At 42.6% G+C, this 17477-nt stretch overlaps 1 protein-coding gene across 4 annotated transcripts in view; it reads right to left on the reverse strand.

The window, feature by feature from the left end:
• rev3l (REV3 like, DNA directed polymerase zeta catalytic subunit) overlaps nt 1-16920 on the reverse strand; it is a 35974-nt gene extending 19054 nt beyond the window's left edge. For all 4 annotated transcript variants that reach the window (XM_004083614.5, XM_011491662.4, XM_020714900.3 and 1 more), the window contains exons 1-8: nt 16311-16920; nt 5625-5814; nt 5480-5554; nt 4435-4595; nt 2015-2141; nt 1844-1938; nt 565-669; nt 250-334 (exon numbers count right to left, since the gene is read on the reverse strand). In XM_004083614.5, coding sequence (XP_004083662.1) covers nt 250-334; nt 565-669; nt 1844-1938; nt 2015-2141; nt 4435-4595; nt 5480-5554; nt 5625-5814; nt 16311-16449 — 977 coding nt within the window. In that variant the 5' untranslated portion in view covers nt 16450-16920. The remainder of the gene's footprint in view (nt 1-249; nt 335-564; nt 670-1843; nt 1939-2014; nt 2142-4434; nt 4596-5479; nt 5555-5624; nt 5815-16310) is intronic.
• Nucleotides 16921-17477: the final 557 nt, after the last annotated feature.

A 17477-nucleotide genomic window follows, 5' to 3' on the forward strand; every position in this document is an offset into this window, starting at 1 on the left:
TCAGCAACATTTTGACTCTTTTCCACATTTCAGATGTCCTGTCTTCACTCCCTCCCACACAACTGTGAAGAAAAGAGCTGAGGCGGACATCCACACAGTCCAGCACATATGGGATTATTTATTTGAACGATCAAATCCATACCTTCATCCCTGTGAGGCTTCACCAACATTCAGCCATGTTAGTTGAACTGAACTGAAAGTGTAAGCATGTATGTATGTATGTATATATCAGAGAAAGGAAAAACGTACACGTCAAAATGGTTTTCCCTTAGAATCTCTTTTAGCCTTTTGAGGAAGATGGTCTCGCTGTCCGTCGACGCGACAAAACCACGATCTGGAACACATTACAGAAGGGATTATTATTCGCGTGTTACTTCAATCACAGTCATCATTATTTCCATAGTTAAAAAACGGTCCCACAAGGTTTAGTCCTGGGCCCACTCCCATTTCCTTATATGCAAATGATACTGACTGGCAGCAGTTCAAACGCCGTCTAAAAAGGACCTGATGAGAACAAAGAAACAAAGCAGATCAAAGAAAAAAGTCTGGATTTAAACTTTTTACCTTGTGAATCTGGGCTTTCAATCTGTGAAGACTGCTCCCTCTTCCTCCTCCTCTGCTTCTCATCCTCCCAGATGGCCTGTAGACCTGGGTTTCTGCCGACCTGATCTATACACAAACATAAAATGTTTAGTTTAGCATCGTTCAGACAAAGCTAGACTAAGAAGATTCCTGAAGAACCTGATCCCAATAAAATGTCCCACAAACCACACTGTAAATATGTTCACTAGAAGCCGTTTCAACAGCAGATGAAAAAATCTCTAGGATACATTTTTTTCTGACTGAGGAAAAGATTTAAATTACTATTTAGTGTCTCTTGGATTATTATAATGGTCTTGTTTGTTTAACCCTTAAAGGTCCTAATCCAATCATCTTTTGACTCATTTTCTAAGTGTTTCCAGTTTCTTTTAATGATGATGGTGCCGTTTTTAACCAAAATCAAAAAAAGGCGTGTTCTAAAACAGTTTCTGGAGAAACGGCAGGGCTTCATCAGAGATTTGCCTCTGAGTTGTGGGTTGCCGCTCCTATTTTCCGTGATCCATCTGTTTCTCTCCCGCTATCTTACAGCCCCTCACAACCCTAACCTAACATTACCGGTGCAACAAATATGATGAGCAATATCCAAGTTATGCAGCTGTACAGTTTTGAGCCAGATTCCATCTCAGACAAGGAAAACAAAGACGTACATGGATCTAGTTGTCTGCAAGTGGATGTATCAGAATGGATAGGAGCAGGGAGCTTATGCCCCGCCCAGCGTATTTTCCATGTAATAATAGAATCTTCTTCAAATGGCAATTTATCGTCTGCTCCTGATTCTACTGAAAGTCTTTTTTTTTGTTTAGTCCTTGTTGTGTTTCTTTTTGTACTCCTGCTGCACTTAGGTTATTTATTTATTGTGTATTTATTTGGTGAATTGAACTGAGTGACTGTTGTTGATGCTCCAAATGCATTTTCATTGTTTCACTGTCAATGACAACAATAAAGGAATCTTGAATCTTTAAATAAACAGATATCCAATTTTGTCTTAATTTTTTATATTTGTCCTCCATCATCAGAAATGGGTTTTAATGTAGATGTGACTGCACTGGTCTAGCGGTTTGATTCAACAATCATGGTTTATTTGCTTTTGATGTAGTCGTCCAACGATAACGAAGTGATGAAAAATCAAACAAGAAGAATTTCCGATGATCAATTCTTTTTTCTATCGTGTATTATGTGCATTAGAAGCTGCTGATGCATTCATGGAGACAGCATCCAGACAGTCCATAGTCATTAGTCTTACTTTCAATCTCCAGGCGATTGAGGATATCTACAGCGACAGCGTCGACCTCCAGCTCACAGGTACTCTGCTTCCCAACCTCATCCAGGACTAAGGAGCTGCAGGCAGGAGAGTAACTTAAGTTAAATTGTCCTGTTATGGACGCCTTGCAGAAAGTGTTTAGGTGAGGCTCACCTGGGTAACGTATTCTCCTCCCAGACAACATAGGTGCCTCCTATGGTGCTGTCATTGAGCTTGGAGTTGCAGGGACTCTTCCATGGACTGGGACGACAGCTTGGACCGGCTCTGTCTGGATCTGCTTCTGAAATCAGAAGCAGAGAAGTTAAAAGGTAAACGTCCACCTCACGCTTTAGTCGCAACTGCTTTTCTGGGTGGATAGGGGCTGCCTGCAGGTGAAAAATGGACTAACCTGGTAGTTAGGCATAAGGGCATCATACAGCAACATGATCCGTAACTCATAAGTACACGTAAACAACACTGGCCTTACAAATACTTTATGATACATTTAGCACACGCACGACAATTGCACGTTCCATTTTCGCGACATCCCTTAAGGTGGTTGCACGAGCCTCAAGTGAACTGCTAGACGCACCTCCTCTCTACAACCCTCCTCAGACATGGACATCCCTAAAATTCACAGCACCCGTGCGGGCCGACCCCCATATGGGTTCAAGTGACTAAGGCATTATCATTTTAATTCCGGAGAGAAACACCTACTATAGAGGAGCTTTATGAACAACAAGCCCATCAAAAAAAACAACGACAATGATCTTAATTGAAATACAGTTTACCTTAAACTTTTATAAATAACCCCAGTGGTCATGGGAGACAAAAGTTGGCTCATTTGGAGCCATTTGTCAGCTCCGTTCAACATCTTGGTCAACTGTCACGTCATGGAGACAATCCCGCTTCTCAGTTGTCGGGGCAGAAAGGCTCTAACCATGCCCCCATCCATACATCTTCCATTCCTGTGTTGTCCAGTGCAGGGTCATCCATTTGTAGTAATCAATCAACCAAGAAGAACATTTTTGAGCAGGAGGAAGCTGGGGGGCCTGGAGAAGACCCACACATGCATGAGGAGAACAGGATAACTCCACACAGGGATTCAAACCTGGACCTTCTTGTTGTGAGACTACCAACCACTTTGCAACAGTGCAGCCCACACCCCCATGAGAGCACAATTTTGATCTTGAAGACATAATTAGGTCCTTTAAAATGTAGCTCAGAACAGATGTTGGATATTAATCCGAAGCTGATTGAGCATCAGTCCAATGGAATGTCTTCACAGCTGTGCATTTGGGCTTCTCTATATTAGGGTGGAAAGACACTGATTTGCCACCTATTGGTTACATGGTGAACTGACTCGGCTTCACTTCTGTTTTCAAAGCAGCCAAAAGCACAAGAATGTTGCCCGGGGAAACCTTTTCTATTTTTCCTGATTGAATTTGCCGTCACTGACCAAAAATGATGGGATTTGATTTTTTTTGGATGGTTATAAAATAAATCTAAATGTATTTAATTAGTGGAGGAGTGGAAGAACCTACAGCAACTGTGTGCAAAACTGCACATCTACAATAAAAACAGTCAGTCAAACCAGACACTACAGCAGGAACCTAAGTTATTATCTGGCAGGAAAGATCTTTTTTTTAATCCCTAAAGCACCTTTTTTGTCATTGTGACTGCCATAAATGTAGTGAAGTAGAAGCGTAAGCGTGTTTTGAAAAGGCTGAAAACTCCTCGCTCGTTCACATGAAAATATTTACAGAACAAATTCCTTCTGAAAAAACTGTTTGCTGTGAAACGTTTGTAAAAGTTAAAGCTGTGTGACGAGGCTTTAGGACGCTTTAACGCCTCCATTCATCCTGAAGCGGTAAATTTACTCAGCCCAGCTTCGTATCATCCGTCCTCTTGATCCCAGATTAAGAACTTTCATCTTGAAAGACAAAGTTGCAAACAGATGTTGCATTCACTGACAAAAGTGGCGTTGGGAGATTCGTAAAAACCGTTCTCTGAACTGAGGTGAGGAACTTCCAGCCTGGAATTGTTGAAGTTATCAGACGTGGAGATAAGAGAATCTTTAGGAGACGGACCGACGAGCCAAGATAAGAGAAAAGGACTAAACTGAGATCAAACAGAGAAGGAAATGAGGGAATCTGACCGAGAGGTTACCTGGACGGAAAATCCCATCTAAACCTCTGATGGAAACTAAGCTCTGGAGTTCAGAAAGGAAGCTTTTCGGAGCTCATACATCTGTCTCCATGGTTACCAGGAAGTAATCTGCAACAACTTCACTAAATATTGTGGATTTTGGCATCTTGGAGCCAGCAGGGGTCATTCAGTCCACTTAAACACAACGACTAAACAAATAAAATACCATGGAGAAAATGTTTTTTACACTGAATCTTAAACATAGCAAAATAATTTTGGAGTAAATTTGATCAATTTGAGATGCACTGTCTGAAAACAAGGAATTAAACTAATTTAGGGGGAAAAAATGGACACATTATAGAAAAAAAACTAGAAAGATTTTGATTTTTTTGCGGTTACTTTTCATACACACCATCATCTCTAAGCATCTGGAATTAGCCTCTCACCTCTGTTGTGGCTCCGGCGAAACTTTACAGCAGCCAGGTTGATCAAGTTCATGCCGTACAGGTTGTAGTCTATGAAGAGCTGCAGCAGGTAGGGGATGTGGCCTTCATGGGGCTGATAACTTTTGTTCATCACGGCTCCACTTTGTAAGAGCTCGCACACCCTGGAACGCCAAAGACCTCATCAGAACCAACAAAGCAACACTGCGCCCACCTATCCACCATGCTGAGTCGGTTCTACTGGGAATGGGAAATGGGCTTCTTTTCTCCATCAACCTCTGGTGGAAGAACTGCAAGATTTGGTACTTTCTTGTTTGTCTGTAAAGGTTCTCATAGATCCAGGTGGCGCGTCGTGAAGTTGAGTATTCAGTACCTGGACCCAAGTCTTCTCTCTTGAAATGTTTCACCACTCATCCAGTCCGTGTCCATCAAACTAATGAAGCTTTTAGGTCCAGAAGCCGTGACTCAACTTCAAGACTACTTCCTGGTTTTAGGATTGGAGGGTCAGGGCTTGGCTTCAACACAGATGAGGACGAACTGAGAAGACTTTCTTTGTGATTTTGTAAACAGTGACACACACAGATTTTCAACAAAGTCAATAAAGACTAAACCCATCAAACTTGACATCTTTTTACAACTTTAGTTAATAAAAATTGAGGACTTTTAAATCAACCTTTTCTTTAGCGGACAGTTACCTCCTCAAGTCCTCAAACTGAATGACCATATTTACCTAAAAAGCTCCAATTTGGCCAACGTGCCAACAGTTTCAATCCTTTAGCAGTCATGTTTGCTTTGTGGGACAAATCATTTTTTGGGGATATTCGCAAAGTTTGTCTACATAAATACTTTTGTCCCGCTCCCCTTCGTCTCCTCTGTTTTTCTTGGAAGTTATGCTTACAAAGCACAACCTCCACCCTGAGACCCACACAGCCGATCAATGATTACAAGCAGCCATTGATTTACGTTTAGACCGAAGAGGCAGTCAGGATTTCAGAAGCTGCCATGATTCTTGTTCTCATTAATGGAAATTGATCTGCGGGAAACTCACCTTTTCACCATCTGAGGGTTGTACAGGTAGATCTTCATGAAGTGCTTCTCCTTAGCGTGGAAGCCGTAAAAAGGCCTGAAGACAGGCAAACAGTCATCACATCTCCATCTTTCACCCACAAACCTTTCAGGAATGAGTCACTTACATGCCAGAGACTAGCACCACTTTGAAGACGTGCTGGACGCTGGAGGCGGGGTTTCCCATGGCGACGTTGAGGGCTCTGTCGATGCTGAAAGCCACCTGCCGCAGGTGGCGCTCGGGGGGCTGCCCACATCCATCGTACGGCACGTAGATGTACGGAAAAATGCCGTGGAGATGGAGACATGTTTTCTGACCTGCAACACAAACACAGCAGATGAAGGGAAGACAGCGAGCTGAGGAGGTTCCCTCTGTGACCTGTGGGGGACATATGGCAGCTCCTACATGAACATGGCCTTAAAAAAAAGGACAACAAAAAGAATTACAAAGAAATCTACAATTTGAATCATTTCTGTCCATTTTCTCCATGTAGGTTTCTAAAGCAATACTGCTATAAGCTCTGTGTCATGAGGTCTTGGTTCCCATTCAAAAACTTCAACCCTGATGGTAACAAGACTCTGGTTTGATTAAATCACATTCTTAAAAACAGTTTAATTTGGAGCCATATTTCCTAATTGTGCTTTTTGACTTTGCAGGGGCAGCAGTCGAAGGAAACATGTCCAGACAGTTTTTTCAAAAGAAAAAAGAGCTGCTTTTATTTTGGCAAGACGTGTCAAAGGATTTTCATTTTGGGTTGCGGTTAGGAGAGATGGAAGGAACTTTATTGTCTAGTTCCTACAAGACTACGCCGAGGGAAACAGTAAAGAAAAGTGCAGCTAGTGAGTATCACAGAAAATTTGCCAAACTCATTCCATTTAAAATGAAATATTATGAATAATCAATTTAGTTCACATTTCCAAACAACTGATGTTCAGTTAGAAACATAATCAAACACATTAACAATAAATTAAACTGAAAAGGTATAAATGTCATAAATAAAAAAATAATTTCTTAGAAAAAAAGCATATTTTTTTTCCTGATTTTTTTTTAACAAAAGCATTCTATGAACTGATTTAATAAACTGATTTCACTTTTAAGGATGCATGCCAATGTAAAGATTGCTTTTGTTGCTTTTAACATTTTCTTGTTGGATTTTCTGAAGATGGAGGACATATATTAGGAAAACCTAGCTTAAGATTACATTTCTAATGTGTTGGAGGGGGTGTAAGCTAGAGGGAGAGGGTGTAAACAGTGAGCTCTCACAACGAGAAGGGGATAGGGAGAGCTGGATTGCTCTGTAACAACAGTCCCACACACAACTTAATGGCGAATATCTAATGATCCAATGCTGCTCTGCAGGAACTATTTCCTAGAAAAGGACTGAGGTTTCTTTGATTTTGGCTAAAACAACATAATTATAATCATTAAAAGACCACTGGGAACGCTTTGACAACACATCGAAAGATAGGAGTGCGATTTTAAATAAAGATCAATTTGATTGATTGAACTTTTTAAACCAAGCTCTGGACAGAGGTAGAGGGAACTTTAAATGCACAGACAGAGGTGCATTGCTGCTGAAGAAAACTCAAAACAACAGAAAAACTCTGCATTGAAAAAGATGAGCAGCAGCACCCCATCCAATCCCAGCTTCTACTTATGTTGCCTAGCAACAGGGGCAGCAAAGCAAAAGGAAAAGCTCTTGACAGACAGCTGGAGAGACAAACAAGTGATTGTTTCCAGCCAGCTGGTCGCGGCGAGAAGGAAGAGGAGGTGAGAAACAGGCAAAGATGAAGATCGGCGACTTGATGATCTTTCACGTTTTGCACACAACAAACGACGGGAGTCCGTTCGCACGGCTGATGCAGCTGCCACCTTCCAGCCAGCACAAAAAGCATGTTATTACAGGGAATAACAGCGGGGGCGGTTTTGACCCACAACATGTACACACCAAACGGGTGTGTTCGGCCTTCAGACAGCTGCAGAGCATCTACTTTAAATCCTGGAAGAGCAGGCAGTGTTTTGTGTACTTCTAGATAATAAATGTCCCTCACTGGACCGTGGGGTTTTCCTGACCCCTGAACACAGCACTGCTTCATGTCTATGTGCTGCACTGCAGAGAAACGTCATTTTACCAAACGTCAGTTTCTGAACACACAGACATGTCCTATCTAGCTATAAGGGCAGTTGTGACTAATTATTCACTAACGACTATGGCGTGGCGTACAGACACCGTATGACAGCATCACCCATATGTCTTAAGTGATAAACCTAAGGAATACTTCACGATACCCGTACCACATGCAGAACAATCACACATCCCATTTTCCACGAGCCTCAAGGGAAATCCAAGACACACCTGGACTACCCTTGAGATGAACTTCAACCTCCTATGTAGAACTTTCCACCGGTCCTGACAACCCAAAAACCTGCAGCACCCATACAGGGCTTGACCCGTACGGGCGAATGTGAATTTGAATCATCCCTTTAATTCAATTTTATTTATGTAGCCCAATATTACAAAAATTGTCAGCTCAATGAGCTTCATACTGGTAATTGTTTCATGTCCATGAATTCATAATGAACACGAAGAATCCTAGGATTTTCTTTGCCAAGACGGGTCATTTTATAGTTTTAAGCCGTCCATTTTCTCAGAAGATTCGGGGGTGGATACAAGGAAGTAAGCTTTTCCTTTCATGAACTTTAATGAACTGAAGCAATGCTTTAAAGATTAGCTTATCTGCCTATAAAACTAAGGCTTTATACTACAGGGTTTAACTGAGGTACAGCCGTGTAAAGAGGATTTACAAGCTGCTGGATGATGGAACAAAAATTCAATTATCTGACCCACATTCATGGCTGCACAAACGAAGGGTTGATGATGAATCACACGGCTGTGCTACAGTTTGATAAACAGTTGCAGGTCTGTTTTATCACCTGTTGGTGAAAACAGCATTAGCTGGTTCATAAATCACTAACAAAACTGGTAAGAACCTTATGTGTAGAGTTACACCTATCTAGGATTATTGTACACCAAACAAAAAGTGTGTCTTAGACCATCTAGACTCCAACTACAAAACAAGTAGTAATAAGAAGCAAGAAGGAGCAAAAATGGCTTCATTTGAAAGTCACCAACTCTCCAATCACACCAGAAATGGTTCAGCCATCCATCTTCCAAACCTGCTTAGTACAGTTTGTGGTCACAGAGTTGCTGGAGCCTATCCCAGTCACTGTTGGCCGAAAGCATGGTACACCCTGGATGGTTTGTCAGTGCATCACAAAGAGTTGCTGTGGCATAGAAACGTGCCTACATGTAGCAAAACTGTGAGACTCAGTTAACCGCTTTATCATAAATATTTATTTGGTGTGTGGCCGTTAGTAACATTACGATCTGTGCTTTATAAACTACCAAAAATCTATTTACAAATGGTTAGACCCCGAGGAGTTAGGAAGTGTTTTAAGGTCAGAAATAAAAATCAATTTCAGCATCACTAATTGAAAAAGAGCGATCATTCGTACGGTACAACTGATCGTTGAATCTATATTTTTATTGTCTGAATAAAGAAAATACACAGCCATGCAGTTCAGGACCAGCTGGAGCCTCCTCTCAGCAGATCAGAGGACAGAGCCTGGGTTAGCACGTCTGTCTGCAGACGGATGCCCACACGTCCTGCTGCTTTTGCCTTCTTGGCTGAGAACAGACTGCAGAGGAGAACTAAGTGTGATCTTTGCATTTCAGACCTTCCTTCAACTCTATGCGCAGACAGATTTCTGAACACTGAGTTATTGTAAAACGTAAGGCATCAAAAATCCCTTGAAGAAATGTGACCACATGATGTAATTCCACTGATGTTTGCAGCCACTAGTTATAACTGTTTAAATAGTGATTTTTTTAAATCGCAAGTTCAGATAACATAAATCCACCAAATAAATTTTAGTGTTGACAAGGATAACTGCACTGTTTCGCTTCAACTCATTACATTATCTTTGAAGACAAGTTTGTTTCAGCGTGTTAACCAGTCACTGATGACATCCTGGCCTCCTTTTCTGCCAATGTCTCTGTTCTCCTCAGAAATCTGGTCAGTCTTGAGAAATCATTTTCTCACATTGAAAAGAACGGATCAAAGCAGCTCAGCTGTCAGTCAAACTGTCCTTGCGTGAGTCACAGCAGTTCACACTCAAAACGTCCAAAACATCTCAGCCGAATTCAGGATTCTCATTACATTAACTGGAAACACATTGTTATGGCTGAGTCTAAACTAGAAAAATCATGAAACGTGAACATTTTCTCCCAGTGACTTAGAATATTTTTACATTTTACTCGTTTTTTTTAAGTAGAAACCTAAAATGTGTAGAGTAAAGCGCAGGGGGCTTCTTTTTTGCATAAAAAAAAAAACTTTAAAAAAGAGCTGGAAGGATTAAGAAAAAAAAAAAGCTGATTCCAGGAGACAGAAGCCGTGATGAGGAAAAATAGTAGATGCTTTTCCAGCAGAATTATGGCATAAAAACGTGGGAACTGGGACACATTTTTCCCTCGAGAGTTCAACCCAACTTTTCCTTTTCAGCCCTTTCACAGAGGAGGGGAACTTTTATTAAACTGGCTTCTGAAAAGTGTGAGTCACTCAGAGAAGAAGACATTCATACAACAGTTCTTCAAATCTACAGTAAGAAACAGCTGGACAAAAACAAGAAAGCAACAAACATTTATGTCTCAGTGACAACATTTCTATTTTTTTTTATATAGCACTAAAACAAAAATTTTTTCTTAGATTCTTTGATTCCAGTTTGGTCCAGATTAAAAAAAAAAAAAATCATCCATTGTAAATTTGGTATGCCGGGGCAGCAGTCTAAGCAAACATGTCCAGACCCTCTCTTGCCCCCTCCTCCCTCCAGCTCCTCTGGGGGAATCCCAAGGCATTCCCAGGACAGACGTTGTCTTCTCTCCATGTTGTCCTGGGTCTTCCCTGGGGTTTCCGTACAGTGGGACAAAAGGGAGGCGTCAAGGACACAAAGGGCCCCGCCAGCCTGATGTAATGATGTGGGATCACTCCCCTGTAGGCCTGCCACCTAACAGGAAGCTCAAATGGGTCTGGTGCAATCCTGACGTGAAATTGGGTTGTTTGGGGGAAAAAACTCAAATTAGCCTGTTTGTATTTTAACATTGGTCTTAAACCAATGAATTTCTTGCTATAGTCCTCTGTACCCGACTGCCAACCAGACCTGTTTTCTGTTGCTTCAGGGGATCTGCAACCTGAGGCTTTGAAGCCACACGTGGCTCCATTGTGGCTCTCTGGGTGAAGAAAACAAAAATTATGATACATTTAAAAAAATAAAAATAAGGGTACTTTGCAGTATTGTGATTTTAGTTAGTTCCTTTTATAAATGTACACAGGTGCATCAAACAGACTTTTCCTTTTTAAACTCCCGCAGGTGGGGGAGACGGCAGATTGGGGCCTGTTAGTGCTGCTCCCATGATAAGCGTGCGCCCCGTAGAGGTTTGCCCATTTTTTTCCCCTGTTACAGCATGTATTTAACCAGAAGGGCTGCTGGGACTAAGACTTTACTAACAACTAAAGCGTGGCGTAAGGACACCGGAAGACAGCATTACTCGTATGTCATAAGTGTGTGATACTTCACGTTACTATTACCACACACACAACAATCCCACGTTCCATTTTCAACAAACCTCACACACCGGCACTCCCTTCAAGATGCAGGCGCATCTCTCCATGACCCTCCATGGTCCCAGACAGCTCAACCCGCAGCATCCGTACGGTTCACCCCGATACAGGTGCATCTGACTTAGACTTTCTTCGCACAGAATAATCCCTGTAAATGAATCTCAATCTTCAGTCATCACCAGCCCTACATTAGATCTCACACCACCCTCCTTACTCAAACATGACAGCACCACCAGACTTCATTTGCAGACTTCCTTAACTCCTTTGACTCCTGAGTTCCACTGGTCCACAGACTGGTTCCACAGATTTAACTTAACCGTGTCCACAGACAGGAAATAGAACTCCATTCCAATTAATGAATGAACGTTCTATTTTTCTGTGTCAACGCAACGGACCAGTGGAAATCAGCCATATGCAATAACGGAGCTTTAGCTTCAGTGTTGACAATCTTTTGACAACCATAGCTCTTCAGCCATTTACCCAGTTAACATCATTCCAGCTAATTCTGCTGTGGAGAAAAGCAGCTTTGCACCATTATTCAACATTTTACATTAGTAATGTGATGCATAGCGGTACAAATAGCTGCTTTTCTCTGCGTCAGAATCAGCTGATTTACATTGAACACGTAAATGGTCGAAGAGTTACAATGTGTCAGAGAGCATGTGTTATTTAGGCATCTCAGGTCTGAAAGACTTGTCCTGTCCTGAAGAGAAATGCTGCATCACTGCTTCAAAGAGTAACAGCATTTGTTCTCACAGAATTCATGGTTTGATATGCAAATATAAAAAGATCTCAGAAAAGAATAAAGGGTGTCTGTTGGATCATGGGGGTTGGATGGGCGACCTGCATTATATGATCCAGATGGAAAATCCACCACAATTAAAGGAAAGAAAAAAAAAAGACAGTTTTGTCTGAAGAAAATCCAGTCCAGAGTCTCTGAGTTCTGCACGCACCACGACCGTTATTTTAACTCTGCTGTAATTACAGCAAGCTTCCCCACCCCATGCTCCAACATGAGAACTTAATTATTCTGTTTGGGTTTGTGCAAAAAGCCCCGTCAAGTGTGCATGTGACTGTACCAGGCACGTGCACACTTGAAGTGTGCTTATTAGTAATCCAAGCTGAATGGCACTGTGTGGAAGTTCAAAGCAGCTGCTGCTCCTAAAGATTCAAGTTCTCCTGGACCAAACTGTCAGCATATGGACCATGAGAGTCTGCAGAAGTCCTGCTGCAGCAGGGAGGAGAACCCCCTAAGGGGTTGAAGAAGGCTGTCACAAACTAGAACAGCGGACAAGACGACCTAAAATGACCCGACACCATGTGCCCATGTGGGGTTTCTCTCTGCAGACCACAGCTATCCAGGAGAGAAGAGCTCTGCAGGCCCTGAAAGATGCACACTGCTTCACACCAGACATGGACTTCTTCCTACAGGCATAACAAAAAGATACCAGCACCTCACCATGGAGATGATGGGTTCAGCTAAAGGTTGCTTCAATGCTACACTGTATGCTCAATGTTGAAGCACACATGACGCCACAAGTAACATTTACTCCACAGCATCTTCATCATCAAAATGTAAAAGTAAATCTGTTTATCTTGTGGATTTTGCCGATTGCGAGTTATTTTCAGAAAATAACTACCGTGATAAATAAAGGAAGACTGCATTCCCGCCAGGTGTCAGCTGGTGCTTTAAAATTTGCTTCTATTTTTTTCAAATTTTACATAAAGACGGGGAAAAAAATCCAACTCTAGATTTACCGAAGCATCATGACTTTGTGGTTAAAGTAGAGTTTGCTCATCAAAACGGTGCAAAAATTGTTTATAATCCAATAAAAAAAAAAATTTCTTTTGGCCGATATAGATTTTATGCTAACTTTATCATGAATCCATGGGTTTAAATAAATCCCTTCCTGTTAAAGCTCAGTTAACATGAACACCAGGTAAGTCTATCCACCAGATCAACAGAAGAACTAGTGACCCTTTTTCCAAGGTTCGTAGTCCCTAAAACTACCACTAGATCTGTGCAAAGCACTGCTAATGAATAAATGAGAAAAGTTTGACTAATTACAGCCTAAAAAGAACTTCTTCAGCTGGTTTTTGTTAAAGTCAAAGGAAGCCTGTGTTTTGTATTGATCTGTTTATTCAATAAATTCAATCTTGACATGTTGACTTAGCTCGTCTGTGTCAAAGATTGGTGTTCAAGTTTAATGTTTGCTCTGTTGAAGAAGTAAATTCCCATAAGGTTTTTGCTTTGAACATAAACTGCCCAGAAACAGTCGTCAAGTTAGCAAGAGTCCAACTAGTTACACCTGCAAGGTCCAAGGTAAACATTTCTATGTAGAAAACCAAACTAATTGAAGAACCTTTAACAAAATCAGCTAATATGACATCTCAAGATGAACCTCGGTGTCAGAAGCTCATACGTGCCTGTCTTTCTGCAGACCCGTTTGAGCACAGGGTGACTGTTTACTTACTGACTGCCTGCTGTAGAATATGCCAGAGCAAGCAACCATGAAACTTGATAGTGACCACCAGAAAAGCTCTAGATGATAGTGGAGACTGGGCCTGTTTTAGTTTCTGCAAAACTGGGACATCTTTGCAGGTTTAGCCTGACTGGTAAACTGAAAACCTCTAAGATAAGCTGATTTAATATGGAACTATGCAGAAATGTTGACGCACAGAGAGGTTGCAAGATTCAAGGCACGTAGATCTGAATGGTTTGTGACTTTAAAGATTGAAAGATGAAATATCTGTCCCTGACCCAAAGATGTGGGAAAATCTGCTATCCTTTTACCGTCACCTCAGACACCTCGGGAGCTGCACAGTTGTGTAGTGGTTAGCACTCTCCCCAAGAAGGCCCAACACCTAAAGAGCTCCTGAGGGTAAGTAAGGGTGACGTAGGTGAGACGCTTTCATGCTCCTCCTGTTAGAAATTAAGAAATTGGACAATCAGAGAGTGGTTTGTGTGGGAATCCAACAAGCTTTTTACGAATCACCTCCACACTCTGTGCGTACATCATTTGCACAGACTGTAATTCTTCACCTGTTTACGCAACTAACACAATTACAACAGGTTTTCAAGAGGAGAAAAGCAGCTTTGTGTTGATATGCAAAGCTTTACAGTGGTGAAGAGCTTACGCAATCAACGTAAACCTGCACAGAAACGCAGATTTCCTCCGCTCCACAACCCATTGGAATTTCAGAAATTGTGTAAATGGTCGAAGAGTTAAGCCAGATTTACAGTGGTCCATCTGCAGTGAGTCGTCATTGCGTTGCGTTGACACAAAAAATTAGAACGTTTATTAATCAACTGGAACGTTTACATCGCCTCTGTGGTGTCTGCGTCTGAGGTCGGTCCCTCCACAACGTAAGGAGTTCTCTTTCCAGTCCGTCCACGGAGGCGGGAAAACAGGTCTAAGTTTGAAAATATAAACTGTACTTTCAAGATAAAAAATATATACAGTTTTCTTTTATATTTAAGGTGATGCGCCCACATTACTACCTATGTTACGCAGCAAATAATAGATGCCGAAAGATTGTTTGGAAGTACAAACAACATAACACGCCGGTAACAGCTCCGGTTTTAAAAGGTTTATTTCTGATTAATACTATCTTGTATTTTTATATTAGAACTTGATTGGCAACAGCTTCAGACCAGTCATAAAGACACCAAAACATGTTGGTCAATCTGAGAGGAAAACAGGAGTAATTAGTAAAGGAAATCATGACCCTGAGTCAAATCTGTTCCCCTGAGTTTCCTTATTATCCTGTTAATAGACACAAGAGGAATTCCTCCACATGGATTTAGGGGTACCCCCTGCTAAGAGGGGCCCTCCATCTCAGAGACCCACACGTTCAGGTCGACTGGTCGTGCACTCAACTAATAATCCCTCACAAATTCTTTTTGGACCTGCCAGTACAAAAGAGCTGGGACAATTGGTGCTGGCAATCCTCCGCATTTGATCCCAGCTCTGAAAAGCCACATGTGTATCAGGAATCTGCGTTGCTTGTTGCAGAAGCAGCGTGCGAATCAGCAGGACAGTCCGCATACTTGAAGAGGCAAAGAGAATAGAGGCAGGAAATGTGGCATCAGGTTACACTGGGCTGCCGTGACGAGAAGGGGGTTCGGAGATCAGATCAGGTCAGGGAAGGACAGGGAATCTAGGGGGTGCAGTTGGAAATCGCACGGTGCAGGCACACCACACTCAAACATGACTGAATGATGCTCCTCCCTCCACGCCAGTGAAACAAAGCTCGTCCAACAGAACGAGCAAAACCTCTTAGAGCGAGTGGTTTCAGGGTGCAATTCTCAGCTCCAACGCTTTACAGATGTGATTGAGTTGCAGGAAATAAGTCAGCAGATGTTTATGAACAGAGTCCGGCCAGTCTGCAGGGCAGCAGCTCAAAGACAAGAAAGCCAGCGAGTGTTGAATCTCTCAATCGTACAGCTGGCTCCTGGAATCTTCACATCCCACACTTGGCAACATCAGCCAATAAGATCTAGGACCACTGATGGGAAGCCTCTGAACCCCACTGGAGATGCACCCAGTGGGGGGAGGAGGGGGGCTGTTATCCTGGAATTTCTGCAGTGATCCCACCCCAACTCCCAAACCTGCAGGAATCTAGACCCTGACAAACAAAGAAAGTAGAGCTTCGTGGTCCGATTACGCAGACAGGTAATCAGACTATTGTATGAAGCAAGTTCTGGTGAAGGAACAATGACTGACAAAGAGGTGGCAGGAACCCGGCGTTGCAGGGACATGCAATGCACATTCATTGTGATTAATGATAACCCTCCTCACATATGATATGGATGGATCTATTTTTTCTGATTGCAAACAAAACATCTGTGTTTTTTCCCTTCTTTACACCATATTTACACTCCACAGGTTGCCATGCATACAAAAAGACCCCGGCTAAAAGGAAGCATGCGCGGGCTGTCCGTGTCACGCGCCCAGCCCTCCCCGGCAGAACGGAGACAAAGCGGGGCCGCGTGCAGAGAAGCGTCGCCCGGTGTAGCGGCGGAGGAGGCGGCGTGCCGTGTCAACACCCCGCAACGCCTCTTTACCGCTGTTCCATCAACAATGCGGCGCGCTAACTGTAACGGAGGGGGAAAATAAAAGACACTGACTCACCAGCTGGTGTGGCTCCGAATATCCGAACCACCGGCACCCTCTTCACGTCGCTCTCCCTGAACGAAGAGTAGCTGACGTCCAGGTCTTTAATGGGACTTGCTAGGTAGTAGTCTGCGGTAACGATGCGCACGGAAAGCATGACTGCCCTGTCCGTCCTGGAGGGTCACACCAACAGCAGGGAAGCTGAGAAAAACTACCCCTGGGGGGGAGGGCTAGAGGTGCTTGGAACAGCCCAATGGTGTGCTGTCACGGCGGTTCAACTAGGCGCAAAAAAGGAAAAGAAAAATAGATTGACGGAGTTAACCGCCAGCAGCCGCGGAGAGCTACATCCAAACGCGGCGATGTTCGGTCCAGAACCCCACTGCGACCAGCTCCATGTTGGAGTCGATTAACTTCCGCCGCCTCGTGAAGCCAGAGCCCTCTGTAGTGTTATTGTTTCAAGCTCGGAAGACGCTCCCCCCGGCTTCCGGTATGTGGCGTTATCTTTCCAAATCACGTCCCAGAACTAGTCCCAGCTAGTCCCGTTCACCAGAATGCCCCTCCGCGGCGCTGTGCTTCCACCATACCAGGTTTCGCCGCACACTTAACAAGGGCTGTAAAAAGATAAAAACCACCGACGTCACGCGCATCCGGATTTCAGAATAAGAGTTGTGAACATTCAGCAACAGCCTCAAGCCTATAAAGTGAAAATAACAAACCAGCTTTATTTTGAAAGGATTAACCAAACAATTTCGACAAAACAAATGATCAAAACTAAATCTGTTAGACAACGATTTGCTCAGTTAAGTGTGTTTATGCAGGTTATAGTGTAACAAATTATCGCTTTGAAGCAACTGACTTTAAACTATCATTAAACCATCATTATACACTTTTGTCACTCAATCTGCAGACTGTGCAAAGTTTTTAATTGCATCAATTATAGTGCAATATTATTAAAAAACACATATCACAAAAACATGTTAGAGGTTGCGCTGTCAGCATGTATTGAACTAAGCACTGTTGAATGGATGCATGTCTAAACATGACTAGCTCGAATATGACTGACAAGTACAAAAGATTCTTGACTTAGCCCTCCATGAAAACATTGATTTGTTTTCTTTAAGTAAATTTACCTCATAAACACCAAAGCCCCCTTTGATAATGAAGACTTGATCACCACAATAAATC

This window comes from Oryzias latipes, chromosome 24, assembly GCF_053564925.1.
Source record: "Oryzias latipes strain Hd-rR chromosome 24, Olatipes_Hd-rR_3.1".
In the NCBI taxonomy this organism is placed as follows: domain Eukaryota; kingdom Metazoa; phylum Chordata; class Actinopteri; order Beloniformes; family Adrianichthyidae; genus Oryzias; species Oryzias latipes.